The sequence below is a fragment of the Leptinotarsa decemlineata genome, unplaced genomic scaffold, assembly GCF_025532065.1.
Source record: "Leptinotarsa decemlineata unplaced genomic scaffold, Ldec_3_MD MMD2_tig00078363_RagTag_RagTag, whole genome shotgun sequence".
NCBI classification, from domain to species: domain Eukaryota; kingdom Metazoa; phylum Arthropoda; class Insecta; order Coleoptera; family Chrysomelidae; genus Leptinotarsa; species Leptinotarsa decemlineata.
In genome coordinates, this window is record NW_027412728.1 from 419,648 (window position 1) to 445,479 (window position 25,832).

The 25,832-nt window shown below is 33.1% G+C and overlaps 1 protein-coding gene across 1 annotated transcript; it reads right to left on the reverse strand.

Moving 5' to 3' along the window:
• Positions 1-12,115: 12,115 nt before the first annotated feature.
• Positions 12,116-25,261, reverse strand: LOC111504819 (prostatic acid phosphatase-like). Its single transcript, XM_023159524.2, has 4 exons — positions 25,107-25,261; positions 24,911-25,009; positions 23,184-23,721; positions 12,116-12,618 (listed from the first exon to the last, which is right to left on the reverse strand). Exons 1-4 carry the CDS (start codon positions 25,185-25,187, stop codon positions 12,266-12,268), a joined length of 1,071 nt encoding a protein of 356 aa, XP_023015292.2. The 5' UTR covers positions 25,188-25,261; the 3' UTR covers positions 12,116-12,265.
• Positions 25,262-25,832: the final 571 nt, after the last annotated feature.

Sequence of the window (25,832 nt, forward strand, 5' to 3'; positions counted from 1 at the left end):
ACTGATGAAGTTTTACCCTCGTGGAATGTCTCGTGGAATGTCCAGATTAGATTGGACATAGTGAGCCGAGTATTTTTTCCTCAAAGCCTTATAGAATTTATGTAAACTTGTTCAGCTTGATTTAGTTTCACTAATATGTAGGTGCGTTCTAAGATAAAGACTGATTTTTATAGACTTTATTCTGGAACCGTTCTCTCTTGAGAGTTTTTCTTTGCCTTCACCTCTAAATTCTGTATAATTTGTATTATAATATACTTACTGTTATTATAGAGACCTATTCATATCATTCACATATAATTTCAATTTCAACTAACCTATAGTTTGACAAGTAAGCCAATTGGAATTAGTAATTTCAGCTTTGAGAGAGGTGTATGTTTTATTTTGTTGTAAATCACTTGGCGCCCTCTCATGCATATTCTTGTCTAATAATAATAATAAGACCCACACACGACTCCACTCAGATATTAGTCGATGTATACACCTAAACTGTTCTATCGCTTACTAAGTAAAGCCACGAATCACGTAACAATTTCAATAATTCAATCCACTGTTCAAATAAATGGATTCATGGAAACTGTAACGTGGATTCCATTGACATCTCAAGTCGATTTATGTATTTTTACTCTTCAGTTCCTTGTTGTATTTTATTAATTCAATAACTATTCATATGAATAGATTCAAGTAATTTTCATGTAATGTTTTTTTTGTATTCTATTTATTCAATTCACTATATATATATGAATAGGTTCATGTTCTTCCAATTCCAACAATTCATGGTTCATAACTAGTTGTATTGAATAATAGCCTCGAGATGTAAATGAGACTTGGTAATTTTCTTTTCTTCATGCGATAAATATCCTTGAAGCGTGATAATACTCTTTATTTTATTTTTCAATTGCCGCAATATGAATAGAATGATGAAAAACCTGAGTATTCCCTTTTATTAAAAAAAAACAAACATTTTTTTTGTATTGTTTCACATCATTACTCTTGAAAAAATTTTCATTCCAGCATAATCATGACTGTAATAGCTTTGAAATATCATTAGTTATCATTGAAATGCCCAAAATAAACCCATAATAGCTTGTAAGCAATTTTTTTCTGTAACATTACAAAAAAACCGAATCGATAACAAGAAATCTAAAATTTTGAAATAAGGGTGTTAGATTTTCGGAACAACACTCAACCAGAAGAAAGGCGTGTGATATATATTCAAAACTTTCATCAAAAGTATAAATTAATTATTGCCCATTTGCCCATTTGCTCTCTGTGAACATTTTCATGTTCACAGAGAGCTCTTGATTATCAATATCATGAAAGCGTTCATAAAAATCCATAAAATCATAAAAATATCTGAAACTCATCAATACAGTTTATTGTATGATTTTCAAAAACCACGACACGTGTTCGCTATACGATGGCCTTCTCAAGCGTAAACTAATCGCTTGAGAAAGCTATTGAGTTTTAATTCTATTCAATTATAAAATATCTCATAAATCGGATGTAGTAGTTTATATATTTAATGATAAGCATGTATAAATGCTACTATTGTATTGAAAATATAAAGATTCTAAGAAAACACAACCTTCTAAGTAAAGCACCCCAAAATTACAATAAACAAGTTGTATATAATACTGCCAATCTAGTTGGTTTGAGTATCGTGTTATCGGAAATGTATTTTGTTCTTGAGGAAATTATGAACGGCCATCCCAGAATAGTTCACACTGTGAGCTTTCAATTAATGTAGGATTTGACTACTTGATTTTCATCGGAAATGTCATCTATCTAGTATTTCTTTTCGAACTCCGATTATTGTTTATCTTGTAATGGAGCAAAAAACTTCTTTGAATCAATCTATTGTCATTCTAATTTTGTTAGTTTCTCGCAGTAAGCCAATCCTTCAACATGATAATAAAAACCCACGTTTGGTTTAGTCCTTGTGTTTTACACTCTCTTTGTTTTCTGAAACATCTCTTCAGAAAACTCTGGAATCGCATATTCATTGTATCAGGATATTGTGATGCATATTATTCTACTGGTTGAGAGCAGGTTATATAACATTTACCAGGAATATAGTTCATTGGCGGTTTATCAAATAACCCTTAGAAAATTTTATTGATATAAAAATTTTCAACAAATTCGAAATTTAATTTTTGAGCAGGTGAATTTATAATTGATATGTACTTTTTCATTTCTCGATATGGAATGGTCTAACAAAAAAATAATGAACATGATTCACATTTTGGGTGAATGTGACAATAATTATTTAGCCAGTTTGACAATTATTACTGAAAACTGAAAGTACCTGAAATTCTCTAGAATATTAATTTTATTGTACTGTAAGACTGAGAAGAAGAGACAATTTATTTCGTATCCAAAACAATTTGTCTCCACAGGAAGATAAACCTGTGCGTGGGCTATATCATTTCAATATACAATCGATTATAATGAATGAAATATAAAAGTAAAGTTTCTTTCAGTATCAACATCAAAATCATATATAGTCACTATGAATAGAAACATTTAGCATTAACAAAAAAAGCACTAGAAAAATTATATACAGATATCGCATCAAAATTACATATAGCTAACGTAAATAAAAATATTTAGGTTATATAATGAAACAATCGCAATAGGTACATTACATCGAGCATCACTCACAAATCAATCAAACAAATACCATTTTTTTTTTAATGAAACAAACAAACAAACCATGGAGAAGTTGACCTACAGATTACATAACTCTAATCACATACATCTTCTACAGACATTTATACATTGTAGCAATATGTATTTTTCACATCAACATATCTGTGCTCCAGGCAAACCTGAGATCCAAGCTTTAAGCTTATTTTTGAACATATTAATGCCAAAAATAGTTTTGATATGTGCTGGAATAGGATTATACAGCCGATGAGCTAAGTAAGTATACTTACTTATAGCTATATACCTATAGGTATAGATATACCTATAGGTATATCACTTTTGTGAAGTATTTTTCTCTGATTTTGGTACATAGGTTGGATTCATTTTGTGGCGAGTTGCATAATGGTGTTCAATTTTTCTAAGTTCATGTTTATTTTTGTGTTGCCTTATAACAGTTTTGCAGTGGTAGAGTTGCCTTATGTCTAAGGTCAATGTTTCCTTGTATAGCGCCTCTGTGGGGTAAGTTATTTTTTCATTTGTGATTATTTTCAGAGTTAATTTTTGAATTTGTTCTAGGATTTTTATATGAGAATTACTTGCTGCTCCCCAGGCAACTATCCCATAGCAGAGGTAAGTTTCATAGCATGAGCATTTGAACTATATTTAGTAGGATGTCATGTATTTCAATCTATATGTAATTTTTTCACCAAATAGTCAATATGTGTATCCCATTTCAAATAACCATTTATATATATATATATATATATATATATATATATATATATATATATATATATATATATATATAAATACCATATATATATATACCAAGATACTTTATTTTATTTACTGAAGAGATAATGAGATTCACATTATCATATTTTATAAGTAGTGATTTGAAACTTGGTAAATGGCTAGAATAAGATGTGAAGGTAATGTTAAATGTTTTGGCTATATTAATACTCAGTAGTTTACTTTAAAACTATTGAATTATAGTTTTGAAATTTTCTTTTACTTTTTCTTTCAGACAGCTCCACGTTTCCGATTTGTAAATGACTACTGTATCATCTGCGAAGCTTATCATGTCTCCTTGCATATCTAGCACGAAAAGATCGTTTAGGTTGATATTGAAGATAATTGGACCCAGAACTGTCCCTTGGGGTACACCATATTGTACTATTTGAGATTAACTGAGAGTGTCTTTGATTTTCACACATTGGTACCTTTCATGGAGATAACTATAGAGGAGTTGGTGGGATGTTCCTCTGAATCCAATACTCTCAAGTACCACTAGAAGTTGATCATGGCTAACTGTATCAAATGCTCTTTTCAAGTCTACAAATATACATAGCGATGGTGATTTTTCGTCTATATATTTACTGATTTTGTTGGCAAGGAGTGTTATTGCATCTACAGTTGATTTTCCCTTTTGAAATATGGATTGATTGTTTAATGAGATTTTATATTTTGTTAGGTAATTTTCAATGCGTGATTTCAAGATGGTTTCGAATATTTTCGCAAAGTTTGTAATTACGGATATTGGGCGATAGTTATCCACTTTGAGTTCATTTCCAGACTTGAATATTGGTGAAATAACAGCACACTTGAATAGAGCTGGACATATTCCACTACTGAATGACCAGTTTATTATGTATGTCAATGGAATTGCTAGTTCTTTTGCTATTAGTTTGATAGTTTCAGCTCCAAGAGTGTCAATTCGGGGAGATTTTTTGTTCTTCAAGTTTTGAATAACTTGCAATACTTCACATTCATCAGTTTTTTTCTAGGAAAAAAGAATTCATAATTTTGGTTTATGTTTTCTGTAATTTGGTCTTTTTTGTATTTCATCCGCCAAGACTTTACCAATTTCGCTATAGTGTTCAAAAATTTCTTAGCAATTTTTTCTGGTCAGTAATCACAGAACCATCATTAGATTGAATTTCTTTGACTTTATTCTCGTTACTCCCTTCATTTGTCATTTCATTGATAGTTTTCCACATTTTAGAGGATTCTCCTTTATTATTTTCAATTTTGTTTCGAAAAAAATTTATTTTGGCTTCCTCTATCATTTCTCTCAGTCTATTTTTGTACTGTTTATGTTTTATTTTATTTATTTCTGTTGGGTTGCCTTTCATTGTTATATAAAGATTGGTTTTCTCTTCAATGGACTTCAGGAATCTACGGATTACTTTTCATGTTTTTCCTACTAACTTTAATTGTGTTTGTACTTTTTTCCACGATTTTGTTGGTTTTTTGAATTAATATTTGAGTAGCAAGTTCAATATCATCTGTCGAGTATAAATCCAGCCAATTTTCCTTGCATATATTTTGTTTTAGTTTTTGTTATCAATGAATTTTTTATATTTCAATAAATCAAATGATTTTTTCTTTGTTTCAGACGAGATGATTTGTAGTGCATTAGAGAAGTGTTCAGTAATATCTGTTTCAAGGACGAATGAATTGTATTTGTAGTTATTTGGGATATCTTGTACAAAACAATGATCTATACAAGTACCAGAGTTAATCCTTGTTACCGAATTTATATAATATATGAATCCATGATCACTGTGCGTATTCAGATAGTTATTTGTGATGTCATCATTCTCCATTATATTAATATTGATATCTCCTATCAGAATATGATCATTAATATTGTTATCTTCACAGTATTCTAAAAATTCTGACAAACTTTCAATGAAATTATTAGTAGATGGTGATCTGTAAATAGATGTTAAATGTATATTTTATTGTTTAGTTCAACTTTCAACTGTATGATTTTGATTCGATTTGATAAATGTATTATATCATGAGTGAAATATGAAGTATTTTCAATAAATACCATGACTCAATCATTTTGGTTCACGTTAGCATGATTGTAAATGAGAGTATACACAGTCATACTATATACGTTTATATCTATGATTTGTCAAGTCTCAGATAGAATTATTATGCCAAAAATATGTTTTGTTTCTTCTAGTAATACTTTCATTTGGTCAAGATAATGCTTATGATCTGAAATATGTTGACAGTGAATAGATACCAGGAAATAAGAATATTCTCTTCAATGATAAACATTCAGTCGTAATTAATGTCGATTTCGAAAATACTTCTGGTCTTTTGGAATTACTTTTTCCTAAAAACACCAATACCCAATATTATGGTTGATCGATTGTGATATTTGAATGAAGCATATTATGACCCTCATGATGAAGAAAACATTCTGATTATTACTGAACTTAAAAATGCAGGTATAATATACTTATCTTTGGATAAACAATGTGGAAAAAATTCTTCACCTCTTCACATACGAGAGGGGTAAGTCAACAGTCAAAAGGTGGTGGACTTTGAATATGTCAATGAGCTTAATCGTGTGGAATGACTACGAAACAAATTATAAGATTGTCAGAACAAATGAAGTGGATACCTTTGAATGACCGCTAGATATAGGACGCTGCTGTTGAATGGCTTCATCATGTTCACTTCAAGCGACGTCGATGATAGAATATGATTCACTTTGAACATAACACAATTCGAATAAAATGAAATGAACTATTCATTTCAGATTTCAATGATATTCCCCAAAATAATCAAACAGATTTCAATCGGTATTTGAATGTACTCCAAAATATTTAACTTTTCTGATACAAGAAAGTATGTTCATTTGAAATAATACACTTTAGACTTCAAATTGCATTCAAAAAACATTAAAATGATTTTTTTCAAACAACATTCCACGGAGTAGATTCGGAACAGGTATTTTTCATTATACGACTAATCACTCTATGGAGTTTGATAAGACGATGTTCAAAAATCGAATTGAGTAAAAGAAATATAAAATTTTTGAATAAAGGTTTTGATCTTTGAAGACAATCACACAATTCTGGAATTGCACCATCTCTCAACTGAGAAATTAACTGCGAAAGTTAATTCATTTCATAACCGAGACGACTATAAAATCAAAACATCTATCAGAACCGCCCTACCTGGCAGTATCGGACATATCAAATTCACGCAACGGGATTTGTGTTGCGGTAAATAAAATTTATTCAATCACTATTGTCCCATGAAATGGTTGACTACACCAAATATTCAAAATATCAAAGAATAGTCACCTATCCTTGAAGAGTAGACACTTGAATAGTTATTTATAGGTCATTGTTGAGTATTTACAAGTATTATGAACCACACATCATGATACAGTTGATTGAATCCAAAGAAATTCATTCAGTTTTCATTAATTTTCTATAATCAGTGACCGTGAAATAATTGAAAGAACTGGATTACAGGGATATGTCTATTGAAATTATTAAAACTGATGTTTGAAATTTGTAATAATTAAAATAAGATAGGGTGTAAAAAAGCTTGGGAATATTCGAAATTTACTGATATATGTGATATGTGGCAGAACATATAATTTTTGGAGGGTAGACACTTGAATAGTTATTTATAGTTGTTCGGTATTAATCCAAATAGCAGGTTATGAAGCATAAATTTTGAATTCATCTAATCCAAAGAAATACATTTAGTTGCCATTGATTTTCGATACTTAGTGACCACGAAATATTTGATGACGATGGATTTCAGTGATATATCTATTGAAATGAAGTTTTGCATTTGTTCAAGAAGATATTTCATATATTGAATATTAAATCTATTTTTATCATTTAATTTAGATATGATTTGATGAAATTGAATGAAAGTGTTCTATTTTATGACAATAATGCCCCTATTCATCGGACAGATACGGTTCAAAGATTGAAATGCATTATTTTACAAAAACCATGAATACAAACTTCACTCATTTGTTATTAATCGCTATTCTTACGATTGTGTACAGAGTGGGCCAAATTGAACATTTTTAAAGCTCCTGTTTTCAAACCATATAGATAAAAACTGATGGCTATGTCTGATGATCAAATTTTATGACAAACTTAATGATGAAAACCACATATCGATATCATTGATATTTTCTGAGTTACATCATGTTTTTTCAAAAATACGCATTTTTGTTGGGGCGTCTGTCATATCGCTACTAACTCTGAACTTTCAGAGCCTTTCAGAGGGCATCGTCTTCTATATAAAACCGTAGGATAATGTTCAGTAAATTAAAGTTGAAAATATTCCACGATTTTGCAGGATAGTTCATGGCCTTTTCAGTTATTCAGACGAGGAAATCGGGATTTCTTCAAAAAAGCATCGATAGAGTTCATCAGCAGCTTTCATTCAAGACTGCGACCGTATTTCTAGCGTGCGTAGTTCAGATTTCATTCATGTTTCATTCGGATTTTACGGCTGAAAATATACCTGAAGGATCACACTCTAGAACTCATTTTTCAGCTAGAAAGCCTGGAAATATCTTCTCGCGGGATGTGATTTTTTCCTCAGGGCATCGTCTTTTATGTAAAAACAAAGAATAAAAAAAAAAATATGGAAGTTGAAAATTGTCCACGATTTTGCTAGATATTTCATGAGAAAATGGCCTTTTCAGTTGCTTCGACAAGGAAATAGGAAATTTTCGAAAGAAGCATCGATAGAGTTCATCAACAGCTTTCGTTTGAGATTGCGACCGCGTTTCTATCGTTCGTGGTCAGATTTTATTCATAATTCATTCGAGTTTTACGGCTGAAAATATACCTAAACGGTCACACTTTCCAACTCATTTTTCAGCTAGAACGCCTGGGAATATCGTCTCGCGGCATGAGAATTTCTTCACCATGGTGTCGTCTTTTATATGAAACCGAAAAATTTCTTCGAAAAACGGAAGTTGGAAATTTCCAAGATTTCTCTGGATATTTTGTGAGAAATCGAGTTCATCACACAACTTGCTGTCGAAGTGTCGAGAGCGGAAATGCAATACATCCTTGCAATGCATCTTCGCATCCCCATTCTGGCTGAACCAATCACGGCAACTCTCTGCTAAGCGAGCAAGTATATAATGCCAAACGCTAGGTGGATGGTATCAAAATTGTCGTGTGAATCAATGAATGTCATTAAATATCAAACTCGAAACACTACCCCAGAGTCACCTTGCCTGCGTTGTGTGACGTATTTCTGAGACGTTCAAGGTTAAATTTGAAACCCTATTTCATAGTCACCTTGGAAACGTTGTGTCGTGTAGGTTCAAAACTTTAAGAAAGCCGTGTAACTGGCTCGAGTTCATTCGTGGTCAAAGTTACCTAGTCGAAAATATGGAGAGTGAATGAAGGCCATTCAAGGATAAAACCAAAACACCACCTCGAAGTGAACTTGTCTACGTCGTATGACATAGGTCAAGATCGTTCAAGGTCAAACTCAATACACTTCCTCAAAGTCATCTTGGCTACTTCGTGTGACAGATGTGTAGGTCATTCTCAGAACGCGCTCCAAAAGCCCTCGTCCATGCATCTGAAAGTCTAATCCTTAAATTTTCGAAATAGCTGCGTGAATTGATGAAGGTCAAACTCGAAACATTACCTCAAAGTCACTTTGCTCGAATTTTGTGACTCACTTCAGCGAAAGCATAAGATATTGCATAAAGGTCACTAAATGTCAAACTGGAAACGCACGCCTTTTCGTCAATGCAGCTAAAGGTCGTTCAATGTTGAATCCCTGAATCTTCGAAATAGCCGGGTGAATCAAAGAAAGTAATTCAATGACAAACCCAAAACACTACCCCAAAGTCACGTCGTATGATCTGGGTCAAGGTTGTTCAAGATTGAACTCGAAACACTCCACTCCCTCAAAGTTAGCTTGGGTACGTTGTGTTCTGAAGGTTCAAACCTTCAAGAAAGCCACGTAACTGGCTCAAGTTCATAAAGTAACCTTAAAGATCAAACCTAAAACACTCCCTGAAAGTCACCCTGTCTGCGTAGTCGTGTGACATAGGTCAAAGTTGTTGAAGGTCAAACTCAACACACTTCTTCAAAGTCACGTTGGCTACTTCGTGTGACGTAGGTGGAGATCATTATCAGAACACATTCCAAAAGCCTTCGTCCATGCAGCTGAAGGTCGATCATGGTCGAATCTTCAAATCTTCGGAATAGCTTCGTGAATCAATGAAGTTCGTTCAAGGTTGAAAGTAATGAAGGAAGGTTCTAAAATTGGCATAAACCAACTACTATTGTTCTATGTACAAACTAATGAAGAGCTGGCTGATATGTTCACAAAACTATTATCAGCTCCGAAATTTAAATATTTCAGAAATCTACTGAATGTCACTTCCTCGTAAACAATTTCATATTCGATAGAAAATTTTGTTTACCTTAAATATTGAGTATACCTTTTATGATTTCACAGAATTGAAGGGAAGTGTTAATGTTGGCAATTATGTACTTATTCAATGGCCCTCACTTTCATATGCTTTGTTAGTTTCATGTACTTACATTTTGTCTTGTGATACTTCATTCTGTTTCATATAGATGGCAGCATAAGATGTAATGATCGGAAGTTCATTGCTAATCGAGTAGTCTGTTAGTCATTGGAAACGATTGCGTTGTTCTTGTGTTATTCTGATATTATAAATAAAGTGTATTACACAATTCCGAAATCCTAAATAATAGTTATATTCAACTCTGCATTATTCCATAAGGTTCTATTTCAAAACTTTCCATCGTAATAATAAAGCAATTTTCACAAAAAAAAACATTCTAGACGCGTTTTGCTCAGCCCTCTATCTCGAAAATAGTTCAAGAATAAAAAAAAATTTCAATCAAAAGTTGTAGAGAATTTATTCCTCTATAATATATGTATGGTTATAAAACTCTTATGAAACGAGATATTTGCATCGAATGGGTGAAAAATCGAATTTTTCACCTTCGATCATGGAATATCTGTAGTCGTGAACATCCTTTGATAAGTGGGTTCTGAGACAAGATAGAGGGTGCCAAAATAAAGGCTTATACAACTTTATAGCTGACTATGTCTCATTCCGAGATATTTGATCTCATTTGACTAATACTCTTGGACTCCTGGATTCCTTGAGAATTGGGTATATTTCAAGTCTTTTTATACTGTCATATAGGAACACTGATATTCAATTCGTAAACTGAATAGCGACTATTTTAATGTACCCTTCAGTACACATAAGACATTCATTAAAAACTCAAAATTGTTATTCTACCTGATATATAACTATTCACATCAAAATCCAGATAATTTTGAGTTCATTCAGATTGTAATTAGCTTTATGGACCTAATTTTCCAATTTCTTGAGGATTCAAAGGCACATCTTTGGACTCAATCAAATCCTATATGACAAACATCACCCAACATTTGATTGAAAATGACATCCCGGGAATAATCAAATCAGAATCAATTGTGATAGAAAAAGGTGTGCCACAGGGATCTATCCTAGGCCCATTATTATATATACTGTACACAAATGAAATACCAAATGTAGTTAATGAATATATTGTATTATATGCTGATTCGGTCATCGTTAAAGAAAAGAACTCTCATTCGGTCATGACAAAGACAACAAATTTGCTGGATGTATAAAACATGTTCCTCACAGCATATGACCTGTTACTGAATATTGACAAAACTCAAATGATTTATTTCGCAAATAGATCCTTGCCACAGTTGAATAGCTTTGAATATAATGATCAAAATATAAACATATGCAATCAGGAAAAACATTTTGGAACTGTTGATAGATAGAAGACTGGACTGGAAAAATCACATAGAATACTTATCAAAAAATACTGCAAAATATTGCTATGCAATGAGAATACTGTCGATACATGTCTCTACTGAAGCTGCCCTCTCTGCTGCCCCAGAAGCTACCCTCTCTGCAGAGAGGGCAGCTTCTGGGGAAACTCTTGATATCTCTAGGATAGTCGTACTATAAAAAAAGAGTATCAGGTATATCTAGAAGATGAAAAAAAAACGATAGCTGCAGAGAAGCTTTCTATCAATTCCAACAATGAAATGTCGTTTGAAGAACTACCTACCTCGCAGAAAAACCTTTTTATAGCTTGCAGGGATTCTTAAATGATAGTATGCTAACTATATGAATGTTATTTATAAATGCCTGATTTTATTTATTTTTTGTCTCAAAACTAGTTGTGTGATGATATTGATTATGTATGTGAAGCTTTGATTTGTTATTTACTTGTTATTTATTACTGACATGTTCCACACTCCTCGAAGTTTATATATGTACATTATATGTAACCGTACCAATTAAACATCTATCTATCTATCTATAATGAGAACCCAAAGCGGCACCTATTTGGGTACCCACAGCTGAAAATAGCAACTAACTTTTGTCTGAATTTATTTTTTATTCCTCCGTTATTCAGTATGGAACTTTAGTCAGGATATCAAGCTGATTCCAATGATCCTACTTGTGTGTATAATATATTCCAAACCTACGAAAATCGTTTTCGAGTCACATGGCCCCTCTACTATATTGTGAATTTCAGACTACCAAATCAATTTTTGTATTTCATTATTTCTCATAGATAATATTCAAGGTGAACTAACAACACATTGTAGAATTTTTTTTATTATGACCCAGTTATTGTTTGTTTCAATTACATATTACAATTGAATTTTGTTTTTATTCTTCTCTACATTATTTATTATAAAGGCGATTTTATTGGTTTGTAGTTCTTTCGCCAACTTTTTTTGTTGATATTCAAACACATTCTTTTTTCAACGTAGCGCTGTCAATGAGGACGTCACTAAGGTGATTCCTTAAATTTTCTAGATTGCAATCAAACTGAAGACACCCAGGTGGAGTTATTTTCTCGACAACATCTTTTTGCTTATAATAAATGTTGACATAGTACGATCCCAAGAAAGACCTCCATAGCTCGAAGTAGATGGTGCTGGCAAAATAAGGGGCATGAGGCTTGAATGATCCCAAGCCAGAAAGGATTGTTGCTATGTTGGTGTCATGAGCACTGTACATTCGGAACAATTCACCTGAGGAATTTTCTTTCACTTTCTCGAAGTGTTCTATGACTTCATTGAGAAAGGCTCCGGAACCTGAAAAGTTCAGATTTATTGTGGTAAAAAATTTGATATTGCTCTATATATAAATCTATATATCCATGATGATAATTAAGCAACTTTTACAGTATGACATTTATTCTAAACGTATTTCACTATACAGTTTTTTTTAACTGTTATCTTAAACTATTTTCCGATGCTTTTTTACAAACAACAAAATTGAATCATTCAATAAATGGAGTTGATAAAAGTTTAATTTCCATGCAATAATCGGTCAATAACAAATAATTCGAAGTGAACGAGTGAATTTTGAGAATAATCAAACAGTGACAACAAATCAGGTGTCTATCAAGCTAATATGTAGATTTTTCGAAATTTTTATATAGGGAGAACGTCTAAGATTCCAAAGCGGTAACTTGAAATACACAAATGTTTTGATTTGAAGAAAACCAATTTCGTCTATGAATGATACCGCTTGTAAAATGAAGGAAAATCAACCTTCTCAACTGGAATGATGGGTCATCTCTTGAAGATGCTAACTCGTCTAGCGAAACGAGCGTCGATAGACAGTCTAGGACGACCTCACAATATTTTATAGAAAACACTTTTTTTATTATTGATATAATTTTTTTTTGAAATATTGCTATTGTGTCATGTGTATAAGTGAGTTGTTGGTATAAATGTGATAGAGACATAATATTGATTCAGAAAAGCGATATAAATTTTCATGACGTTTTGTGAAAATAGTGAGGTATTGAATTCATTTAGGAAATCTTGATTTTGAAATAACGAATTTCAAAAAAGCATTGACAAGAATTTCACTGTATTCATGAAGATGAATTTTGATAAGCTTCACATATCATTATTTTTTCCTAGTCTGATATAAAATATTTCTCAAACCAACAAAACTGACAATTAATTTCTTTGCTGCACTTCGCGAAACGATTTGCGGTCATCAAAAATGTGTGTTTAGCTAGATTCGTGGTACGTGCTCTGATATCTTTGCAGTTCTTTCATGAAAAAAACGTAATATGAAATATATTTCACGCTTGATGTTGATGTGTTCCCTATGGATACTCAACATGTATGAAATAGAGACGAACCAATACGAGTTTTAGTATCTATCAATCTATCAACGTGTGTATAGTTCTCCACCTCCTACACTTAACACGAAATAGAAGGTAGAGTATGACGCTTTTGTAGAGAGTTGAATAATCACTGATTAGAATCAGTGTTCAAATATGCAGGAAATCGAAAAACAGAACTAAAAACCTAATCAAACAAAACAGTAATTGGCTCAGAATAACTATAAGGTTACTCAACGAAAACTTTATGGATAGGACTCAATGAAAAATATCTTATTTTTAAGATATACATGTGATACACATGTGAGCTGTCGGATTTCCGACGAAGACAATTCCAAAACACGAAAATCATAAAAATTGGTGAAGCTGTTTTCGAGTTTTATTATCATTATCATCAGTTTTATTGATGAAATATCATATTGCAATACTCATCATCATATATCATCCTATTCTCGATGAAGACAAATCCAAAAACATAAAACGCATAAAAAATAGTCCAGGTGTTCTTGAGTTCTGTCACTATCATCATCATTATTATTATTCCTAATGATGAAATATCATATTTCAATACTCAACATCCTATTCCGGATAGAGGCTAATCTAAAAACACAAAAATACGAAGAAAAATCCAAAAACACCAAAATCATAAAGATTGGTCCAGCCGTTCTTGAGTTCTTTCATTATAATTATTATTTTGATTGATGGAATATATTTCAATACTCATCCGACTCCCGAAGAAGACAAATCCAAAAACAGAAAAATCATAAAAATTGGTGCAGCCGTTCTTCAGTTATTTTATTATTATTATTGTCATAGTGAGCGCTAGTCAGGCTCTGTTACTCAAAGCCTCGATACATTCGGGAAAGCGCGCCAGTATTATCAACAAACGACCACTCCCAACACCTTGGGGTGAGTGATCATTGGGTCCGACAAGCGCAGTGAGCCAAGAATGACATCCTTCAGCATCTGCTCGGCTAAGATTTCTGCCTCAGTGCGGCAAGCTGATATGATTTTGAGATTCGAGAGTGAAAGAGGCATCATTCCACCGTGAACTCCAATAATCACCACAACTATCTTGACAAGAGTGGTTTCGATAGAGTCTGTGGAGTTCGAAGAGAATATCTCGATATTTTATCCGTTTTTTCTTTTATTTTTGAACGATATTGGTGTCGCTAAAAACTCCACGACAAGTATCGTCTTGCTCTGGTGGTGGAGAACTTGCTTCCCCACCCTCAGGCTTATTACCTTGTATGAGCCTGAGGGTGGGGAACGAATAGTTTCGATAAATTCGGCACTTTCAGTTCCCTACAGCGGATTCAATATGCCCAGGAGCATAGGGCAACACAGGTGTCTCGTCAATAACGTAAGAATGCCGTAGATTGTAATAAAGCACCGAGGGCTGCGTTATATCGTTGGATATAGGTCGATACCACATAAGCTGGACATGCTGACAGTAAGTGCATGAGGGTCTCGGACGCCTCCCGGTAGGCCCTACACCTTATGTCAGGAACCTCTATAAACATCACGCGACTGCGGTAGACTAAGTTGTTGAAGACACCATGCTGGCCTGCCATGATGAAACCCTCAGTTTCCGATTTCAGCCCGCTCGACCTGAGGAAAGCGAAAGTCAGGCGCTTTGATAATCAAAGTTCTTCAATATTATTAAAGAAGATCCCATGCATTGGCTTATCCTTGTGTTGCCCCAGAAGTGATGTGACCCCTGCGGCGTTTATTTGAGTCTTCTGCTGAACGGGTTCCAACTTGTTGACAGAGTTGTAATCAGTGTCGAGAACTGATCCAAGTACATCAGCTGCTTGGGCAGCTACCCTAAAGAGGAATGCTTCAACTCCTGGTCTCTCAAGGCAGCGGACCATGCACAGAAGGCGATCCGAACTCCTGACGACTTTACAGGGATACCCAGTACCATTCTGTCATGTAGATACTCCAAACTCAAAAATTCTCCCTGTTATCGAGGGAGATGCATAATTTTTCGGATCTTTACGTCGAGTTGATACAGCTCCTCCCGAGTCCACTTCACTACTCCTAACAGTAGAGTAAGATTGTAACGGCAAACATATTTGTTGCAGCAACTTTCTTCTTCCCCGACAGTTCCGATGACCAGATCTGTCGGAGTTTGTGCTGATACTTGTTGCGAAAAGAGTTTTTCACTGCTGTTACCTTTTGTGAATGTCGTTGTTTCACCTCGAAGTAAGTATACGTATCTTCGGCATCCTGATGGTGTCATTATTATTATTATTTTCATTTTCATTGATGAAATATCATATATTGATACTTATTATCCTATTCTCGATGAAGACAAATCAAACAACACAAAAATCATAAAAATTGATGCAGCTGTTCTTGAGTTCATTTATTATCATCATCATTAATTTCATCGAATCAATTTCATATTTCAATACTTATTTATTAGACAAATCGGTCCAGCCGTTCTCGAGTTCTTGCGAGACCCACGAACAGTAATTCATTTTTATATATTGGATATGAACAGACAGTAGGCAATCAAAAGAAAGTCCATAAAATGAGACAAATTGATCAAATTTCACTTGGGAAAGATGCGTGGGTCTGTGGTGTTTTCTTGGATTTGAGTTAGGCTTTCGACAGTGTCAATCAGTCAATTTCACTTCAAAAACCATTTCATTGTGGTATCAGAGAAACAGCTCTCGAACTGATGAATTCCTATAAGATATTGAGGGGATATTAAAAGATTAGAACACAAAAAAGTGAGTTGAGCAAGGTCAACAAACTTCTGAACACGTAACAGCACACCTTGATAATGACAAATGAGATTTTGTCGAAACGTCGGTGAAATTAGAGATAATATCACATACACGGATCAAATACCCGGAAAAACCAGTTCAGCATATTCCTATCCGTGAAAACTTCAGATTTCATATTCGATACCTTAACGGGGAGATGAGGTCAACTAAGAAGAAGAAGAACTCAGGTAAAACTCAACAACATGTAAGTAGTAGGTAGTAGAGAGTTTATGGACTACTCTATCTCTGAACACTGTTACTTCGAATACCATTTTACCAGTATAGTAAGAAGTGAGTTGAGCAAGGTCAACAAACTTCTGAACACGTAACAGCACACCTTGATAATGACAAATGAGATTTTGTCGAAACGTCGGTGAAATTAGAGATAATATCACATACACGGATCAAATACCCGGAAAAACCAGTTCAGCATATTCCTATCCGTGAAAACTTGAAATTTCATATATATATATATATATATATATATATATATATATATATATATATATATATATATCTGGACCTTAGAATTGAAAGGGCGGTTGTCACATTCTGCAAATTTTAAAGGAGGGCCAAATAAAGTGGTACTCATTTCGATACTCAACCTAATAATATGGTCTATCTTTCTCAATTTTTGCCTGATCTGAAAAATATTTTGTAATGGGTCAGATATCATAGTCATCAAGAAGCATTATTGACAATATTTTAAAAAAATAATAATTTTGTAATAGTAATTGAATAATTATGGACAACCGACTTTTTAAAATTTTTATTCGTTAGACATTAAAAACGGACACAAGTCTTTTCAATTGTGTATTTTATTAAAAAATAAAAAAACTCTCAAAAAAATTTATACGGTTTCACATACCATAGAAATAGAATATTGCTAATATGCAGAAAATCTCTGAAATAAATTCTGAAGTCAAAACTAAAACATGCACTTTCGATAATACATGATAAAAAATTAAATATTAACAAAGAGAACAGCAGAAACAGAAATAAAAAAACATTACTACTGGTCGTCATCACTATCATCTGGATCGCTGTTGTCATTATTTTTCACTTTTATGTTTTTATAAAAATCATGATAAATTGTGGGCACCCACTGAAGTAACTCCTATAAATTATCATGTTTCTTCTTATCTACAGCCAAAAGCTGACCAGTTATTACTTTGAGACTTGTTTTGGATTTTACAGATCTTGCGTTTCTGTTAAAATTAACAGATTTGAAGTTCGTCTCTTCAAACCGAGTTTTGTAATACAAAATACCGGGCGCTTCTTTCTTTACCATCAAATGGACTATTTTGGACGACAAAAACGGTTCCTTTTCACAGTTCTTCTTTCGCTTAACAAATGAGCATCCAGGTCCTACGCCCAATGCTTTGAAGTTAAAAAACTCATGTTGTTCCATCTCATACACTGAGTCAGTAAGTGAAGGGATTGTTCTAATAAATTGAGCCCATTCATGGGGAACTGATATTGACATGGTAGGAAGTTGTTTTTTCTTCTTTTCTATCCTTGCATGTACAGTGTCAGCTTCATTATGAGTATGCCCTTTTAACAAATACTTTCGCTGGATGACAGTAACATGTGTATTTTGAACAGCCCACAGAAGCATACAAAATAACTGAAAATTTCTATTTTGGCCAGAGCAATTGTCTGACCAAATGGTAACCTCTTTTATGCTCAGTGGCAATAATTTTATGAATTTCAATATGCATGAAGCAATTTCATTGCCACCTCTCTTAGCTATAGTTTCATCCCATAAGAAACAATAGCTCTTCTTGAGGGTGTCGCAGTATATTGTTAAGTTAAACGTCCAAAGCTGTCTTAAGTAAAATGTCTTGGAGTTTGATAAGAATGGGGTTGGTAGACATTTTTGTAAATCCATCATCGCTACTACCTCTCCTTGAGCTACTTTCAAATTATCTTTATCCTCCTTTTTTAGTTTATATCTTCTGTTTGATTCCTCAATATGCTCCTTCAAAGTTCTCTTTACCTCTTCTTTTGCTTCCGGATCATTCAGAACATTACGCTTCAAATTTTCTAGATGGTCACACGTATCACACGTGTCTATACTAGGAGGTTTGAAGTGTAAATTAAATTCAGTAGAAAAAATTTCACGATACTTATGTTCTTTAACAATATGCTTTTTTTCTACTTGTTTTTCTATGCACCACTCTTTGTACAGTTTGTACATAGCAGTAATACTAAGTTGAGGATTTAAATATTGTCTATCCGATTTATTTCTTGAATAATGGCTATCAATTTTCGGAAACAATGTAATGTGTTCACGAACTAAGCCTACTGCCATATCATCAAACTTGTGGTTAGAAACCTGATTCGTTTCAACCAACCCTGCGGAATTTTCAAGGCATTTCTGTACAGCGTTACGAATCATTTTTTCGGAGATTGAAAGCGTGTTGAGAAAAAAATTTTTGCAGACCTTTTTTTTAATCCCATTGTCCAATAAATTATATATATAATTGTGTTGTCGTCGGTTGTTCTGCGAACCACTTCGTGGTCGGCGTCTTTGAATAGGGACTACATCCACACTTTGTGCCAAAAACTGTCTTCTTTGCTTCCAGTCTGTTTTAGTTTTCCAGAAACTCTCATGAATATTTTTTCTCACTTCGTCTAAGATGTTTGTAGCACAATTTAATTTGCAATTATTACATATTGGACCTATTTCTTTCTTCCTTTTAATTTTCTTCTTATGCCCTTCATATTCCTCTCCCATCAACCTCTTTTGCTTAGCCACGTTAATTTTCCAGGTACAAGGCTGCCTTGTTCTCTTTCTCGATTTCCTTTGCTCTTTCTCTTGTTTATTAATTCGTTGTCCTGCTACAAAATTTGTGTCAACGTTGTCTCCATCGAAATCTTCTATATTATCTCGATTGGAATCATTTGAATCCGTTTCAGGTTCATAGTTCCTGTCCTCTAGAGAATCATCAGAAAATCCGGTAATTGGATCTTTATCAGAATGCCGAGAGGCATCGTCACTTTCCACCATCGCTGTGGTTATATTTTCCCGCTGTTCTTTCTCACCAACAATAATATCCACCACTGGCCTCAATTCAATGAAGGATCTCATGTTCTCTTTGTCTTCGAAGACGTTATAACTGCTTCTGCCTTGTCTAGGCTCATCGTCATGATCAGAAACATTTAAAACCTCTTGATTAGCTTTATCGGCACAGCACATAACCTCATTTTTGGTAATCTCTTTGGTGTTTTGATCTATAATAAATTAGGTATTGAGGAAACTAACTCGATTATGATTATTTGACTTACCGTTATTTTGTAATAATGCTTGTTGCAATATTCGATTAGTTCTTGTGTTGGAATACATTCTCAAAATAATGTAATGAACTGTTAACACACTAATAAACACAATATTATTTTTGATATTACTAACCTAACCTTATCTTTAAAAAGGCGCATGTCCTCCTATTCTGTGAGAATTTTAAAAGGCAGATGTCCTCATTATTAGGACAGCCGCCTTTTTTGAATCAATCGTAAGGACTAAAAAGCCTGTTGTCCCACATACGACCTTTCAAAACTGATCAAAATATGGACAACCGACTACAAAAACTGTATTGGTACGTGGAACAGCCGCCATTTCATCATTACTATTTAGATCTAACGATTTTATGTACATTTATTTGCCTAACCCATTATTGGCCAAAGATGGACACCCGCCCTTTCAATTCTAAGGTCCAGATATATAACAGAATAATTAGTGACTGGATTAACTATAAATCGATTTAATTCGTGAGGTTGCAGTCAATAGCTGGGCTGTTACAAAGAAAACTCTTTGTTATATGTCAAGCTTTCGGTATATTTCACACCTTCGTCAGGACAACTACAATAATAAGATTATATATCTTGTAAAAAATATATAAATATGGAGAACTTACTAACGTGAGAATAAAATATAAAATGGTTCAAAAACAGATAGAAAAACATTAATAAATGACAGTTGATAAAAATTTTGGCTGACAATGTCAAGTGGGAAAATTCTGAATGATACTCGAATTACTAGATTTTTTATTTTCTTTATCATATTTCAGTAGGTACGTGTAAATTTTGCTAAGACTATCAATATCAGTTCGTTTATTCATTGAATGTTTTTCGTTATTAATATGTATCATTTCCAAAAATATTCTTTTCGTTGTATTGGTTTCTCTATCTAAAATATTTGGATTTTCAAAATTCATTTTATGATCCTCCGAATTAACATGTTCTGTTAATGCACAAGAATTAACATTTCGTCTACAGTCGCTCTTATGGGAAGTGATGCGACTACTTAGAGGTCTAGATGTTTGTCCTATATATGTTTTAGAACAATCCATACAAGAAATTTTGTATACTAAATTGGATTTTTGTTTATTTGAAATTGGAGCTTTTACTTTACTGTATAATTTATATATAGAAGTGACATTTGTTTTAGATATTTTGAGGTTATCATTTCGGAATACATTAATTAATTTTGGTGTCAATTCTTGAATATATGGGAGTGATTTATATATGAATGAAGGTATAACGTTGTTACGTTCAACTTCTTCATTATTATTTTGAAAGTTTTTTCTTTCACAAAATAAAATTCTGTTTACTAAAGATTTAGGATAAGAATTTTGGATCAGAATTTTACTGAAATTAGACAAACTTTGGTTTCGTAAATCGGGATGGGTAATTTTGATGATTCTGTTTTTTAATGATTTTATTAAATTGATTTTCATTTTATTTGGATGATAGGAATGGTAATTAATAAATCTATTACTTGATGTTGGTTTTCTGTACCATTCAGTGATGATAATATTTTGTTCTGATCTCAATAACTTCATATCGAGGAAAGGAATTGAGTTGTTTATTTCCTCTTCAATAGTGAATTGGATATTGAGATCATATGAATTAAATACATTCAAAATTTCTTCTTTTCCATCTGTAGGTATGGTCAGAATCAAATCATCTACAAAAGGTTTGATGAATGGAATACGGAAAGATAATTTTTGAATACAGTCATCAATAAGCTCATCTAAAACAAAACTCGATAAAATTGGTGAAATGGTGGAACCCATAGGTGTGCCAAATATTTGTTTATAAAATTTGTCTTCAAATATAAAATATGTTGAATCAAAAATAAAATCTAAAATATCATGAATGTAATTTTGTCTAATTCACAGTGTTCTTCAATGTTAGACCAATTTTTGTTCAAAGTTTGTTTCACTACTTTTAACGGTAGGTTTGTGAAAAGTGAAACAACATCTAGGCTTATCAAAACATAATTTTGAGGAAGCTGAAAATTATTTATAAATTCACTAAATGAAAAAGAATCTTTAATATAATAAGGATTGTCTGTTTTATAGGAAGTTGTTAAAATATTCGTTAGAAATTTACAAAGTTTTGAGTTAGGTGCATCGATGGAAGATACAATTAGCAAAATTTACACGTACCTACTGAAATATGATAAAGAAAATAAAAAATCTAGTAATTCGAGTATCATTCAGAATTTTCCCACTTGACATTGTCAGCCAAAAATTTTTATCAACTGTCATTTATTAATGTTTTTCTATCTGTTTTTGAACCATTTTATATTTTATTCTCACGTTAGTAAGTTCTCCATATTTATATATTTTTTACAAGATATATAATCTTATTATTGTAGTTGTCCTGACGAAGGTGTGAAATATACCGAAAGCTTGACATATAACAAAGAGTTTTCTTTGTAACAGCCCAGCTATTGACTGCAACCTCACGAATTAAATCGATTTATAGTTAATCCAGTCACTAATTATTCTGTTATACAAGGATGGGGTTTTACCAAGAAATCCATCAACGCTATGGAGCAACGAGCGTGAGATTCTTGAAGACTTGGGCAAATGATAACATCAAATTGGCAACATTACAGAATAGAAAAACTTTCCTTTTGAAGTGCAGACAAATGAGTTTATCGACCACTTCGTAGATTATAGACGCAAAAATTGTCGAAACGAAATTTCCCAAACCAATGTGGAACGGTGCGTTCATAAACACTATAATTGTCAAATTCCTGGTTGAATTGAATTTTCGAGCAGTTTCAGCAAAGCTTTTGTTCAATTTGAATTCGTAGAGAAAAATTGTCCGAAAATCGCTCAACGACATTATATAAGTAATAAGCTGAAAATTATAGAGTACAAAATTCTCTATCGATAATTATATTCCACGGCACACTTGAATACATATTTATTGACATTTGAACGGGAAAATCTCTTGAAACAACCTCATGCGTATATTTTTTGATAGTTACCCACATTAGCAATGATAATTGATATGACTGTGATATTTTCCATATTCTTTTTTTGCTGCGTTGTATTTTTGACCTGAACTTCGCAATTGTGTGAACCATGAGCTTCAATGAAGTCTATCTATCTTTCTGACACAAACATCCAAAAAAGGACATGCACAAAAAATGATAATGATGGAATCATTAAAAAACCGGTAATGAGCCTAGGAGGCTATAATGTTGCGAGAAGCAGGGGTGAAGGATGCTTTCACATAAACCGCATTACCTTATTGTTATTTTTGTTTTTGAGTAGATGAGGCTTTCATAATATCGGCACTTAAGAATGTTCCTTTCCGATGCGTTGGACTGACTAAAGGTTTCTCACAATATAATTATTATCAAAACAAGCCAAATTGTTGAAAGTTTCGAATGCCTAATGAAAAATAGGAAAAACAATTGAATCTTTGTGTCACTTACTGAGACGAGTTAATTTGGTACCGTATGCAAAACTTTCAAATAAGTACCCCGATAATGTTGTCAGTGGTTCTGGAAAAACTGCATCAGACCAAGAAGGTAGAGTGTAACCAAATTCATTTTCAATAAGGAGACTGTCGAAAATATCCCCAGCGCCACTCAGAGAAGTAACATTGGCGCCACTGTATTTTGTGAGATACTCATACGTCTCTGCATACGTTTTGTCAATATTCTGAAAGTACGGTTCGTTTTTTAATACTTTGTTGTATTCCCTGTAATAGGCAGGACACGATGAAGTCGCGCTCATGACAGCTGGATCTGAAGGGTGAACGGGAATGGGACTCCAAGCTATCTCAGTGTTCCATAGTTCCGTTACAGTAGGAGGGAACAGCCCAAGGAGGTTACACTGAGCTGACATGTGAGTCCTATCGACATCTGTCGTTTGAGCAAAAAAAAACTTTTCTGAATAAGCGTTTGGTAAAAAATTGCTGTACTTCTGACGGGTATATTGACCAAGTCTGTAGTGCTGAGTTTTGCCAACCTGAAACAAAAACATATATTTAATTCATGTATTCAGTGAAATTGGATTTGAAGTGCAATATAATGGACAATGAATAAAAAAATTATCTGAAAACATTTCCATTCCATCCACCAAATACTTTCAACGGTTTTCAAGATTAGATGAGATAAAAATCAACAAAAAAGCATATATTTGGAACGTGAGAAAGAGACAAGGATATTTGAAGGTGATTGACAATGTTTCATGATGAATTTCACTAGTTCGGACTTCCATTGTCTAATATAAAAAATGATTTGAAATCCCTGAAACAACTAAAAAAGAAGAAGAATCATAAATGAATAGCTCAAAATAACAATTATATTAAGAAAAAAAAACCTGAAATGAAATAATAGTGGAATAAAATACAAGTTAAAATAGAACGATTGAACAAAAAATAAAGAAATAAAAATGAAAATGAAAATAAAAAGTTAAGAGATTCCAAGCCACGTTAGTTCACGACGTTTCGATTGTTAGTATCTACAATCGTCTTCGGGTGATGACTGGACTGATTCATTGACAGTCATCTTGAGTTCTTTCAGGCTGGAGCCTTGCTTCCTTGCCCTTTGAGCTGGTACTGGACTGATTCCTCCGAGAGATGACTATTTATGGGTCGTTCGAGTACATTCACTTATCCCCGCTCGAACGACTATTCATGGGTCGTTCGAGCGGGGATAAGTGAATGTACACGAACAACCCATAAATAGTCATCTCTCGGAGGAATCAGTCCAGTCATCACCCGAAGACGATTTTAGATACTAACAATCGAAACGTCATGAACTAACGTGGCTTGGAATCTCTTAACTTTTAATTTTTATTTTCATTTTTATTTTTTGTTCAATCGATCTATTTTTACTTGTATTTTATTTCACTATTATTTCATTTCAGGTTATTTTTTCTTAATATAATTGTTATTTCCAGCCATTAATTTTCAATTTTCCTTTTTTAGTTGTTTCAGGGATTTCAAATCATTTTATATATTAGACAATGGAAGTTCAAACTAGTGAAATTCGAGACAAGGATAGTTATGAAACTTGTTAGTGTGCGTATTGAATCTCATATGTCAAGCTCAACCCTCCAACCATAATCTGATGCTGCTAGATTTTTCATTCCAAAAAACAAAAACTAAAAAATAATTTCAATACCATTTGAATTTTTGACGTTTGGTACTCACATTGGTTAACTGTCCTCTTGACACAGGCCAATATGCCGAATTCGAGTAAGGGTCATTGGTATAGTGAGTGTAAGGAGTCCTCTGACCATGACGGAAGACCTAGAAATGAAAAAATGATTTACTTGAATCCCGAATTGGTGAAGAGAACTATTAGTCAATCATTCATAAGGAGTATTTATGAAAAATGATTCAATACCTGAACCACGGACAGCAAAGTCGATTTTGATAAAATCGGCGAGACCAGAGAAAGAATAACGACAAGCACTTTGAGCAGCATGATTTTATTTAAATTCCACTTACAAATCCAATTGACCCTACTGCTGAATCTGTCATATTCCCATTCTTTTATAGTCTTCACTGATATTTTGTATCATATAAATGGATGATATGGATTATGGTTTTATGGGTCATAATCAGGTGTATTATAAACACGAAAATATGTCTAAATTCCCGTGAATGGTTCAAATGTCTACTACCAACATACTAGTGATGAACATAGCTTCAAAAAACTACTTTTCACCTCTCGGAATCAACCGAACAACTTTGTTTTGTATAGTTAACTAATCGATAACTTTATAGGATAATTTACAGATTTGATCATTTTTTATGGTACATAAATAGTGTATCCTGCTTCAAGATCCTCCCGATGATTAAGTTCAGAAACAAGAATTATAATATAACAAAAAATCAATCTGTACTAGAAGTTTTGTTGATGACAATGTCGAATGCACATTTTCGAAAACATGATTCAAACTCAGAAACGATGATAGATATCCATATACGGTTTTCACCATTAGGTTTGTCATGAAATTTTACCCTCAGACATAGCTATCAGTTTTCATCTTTCCAGTTTGAAAACGTGAGTTTTCCTTTGAAAGTGTCTAATTTGGCCCACTCTGTACATAATATACATAAAAAAATA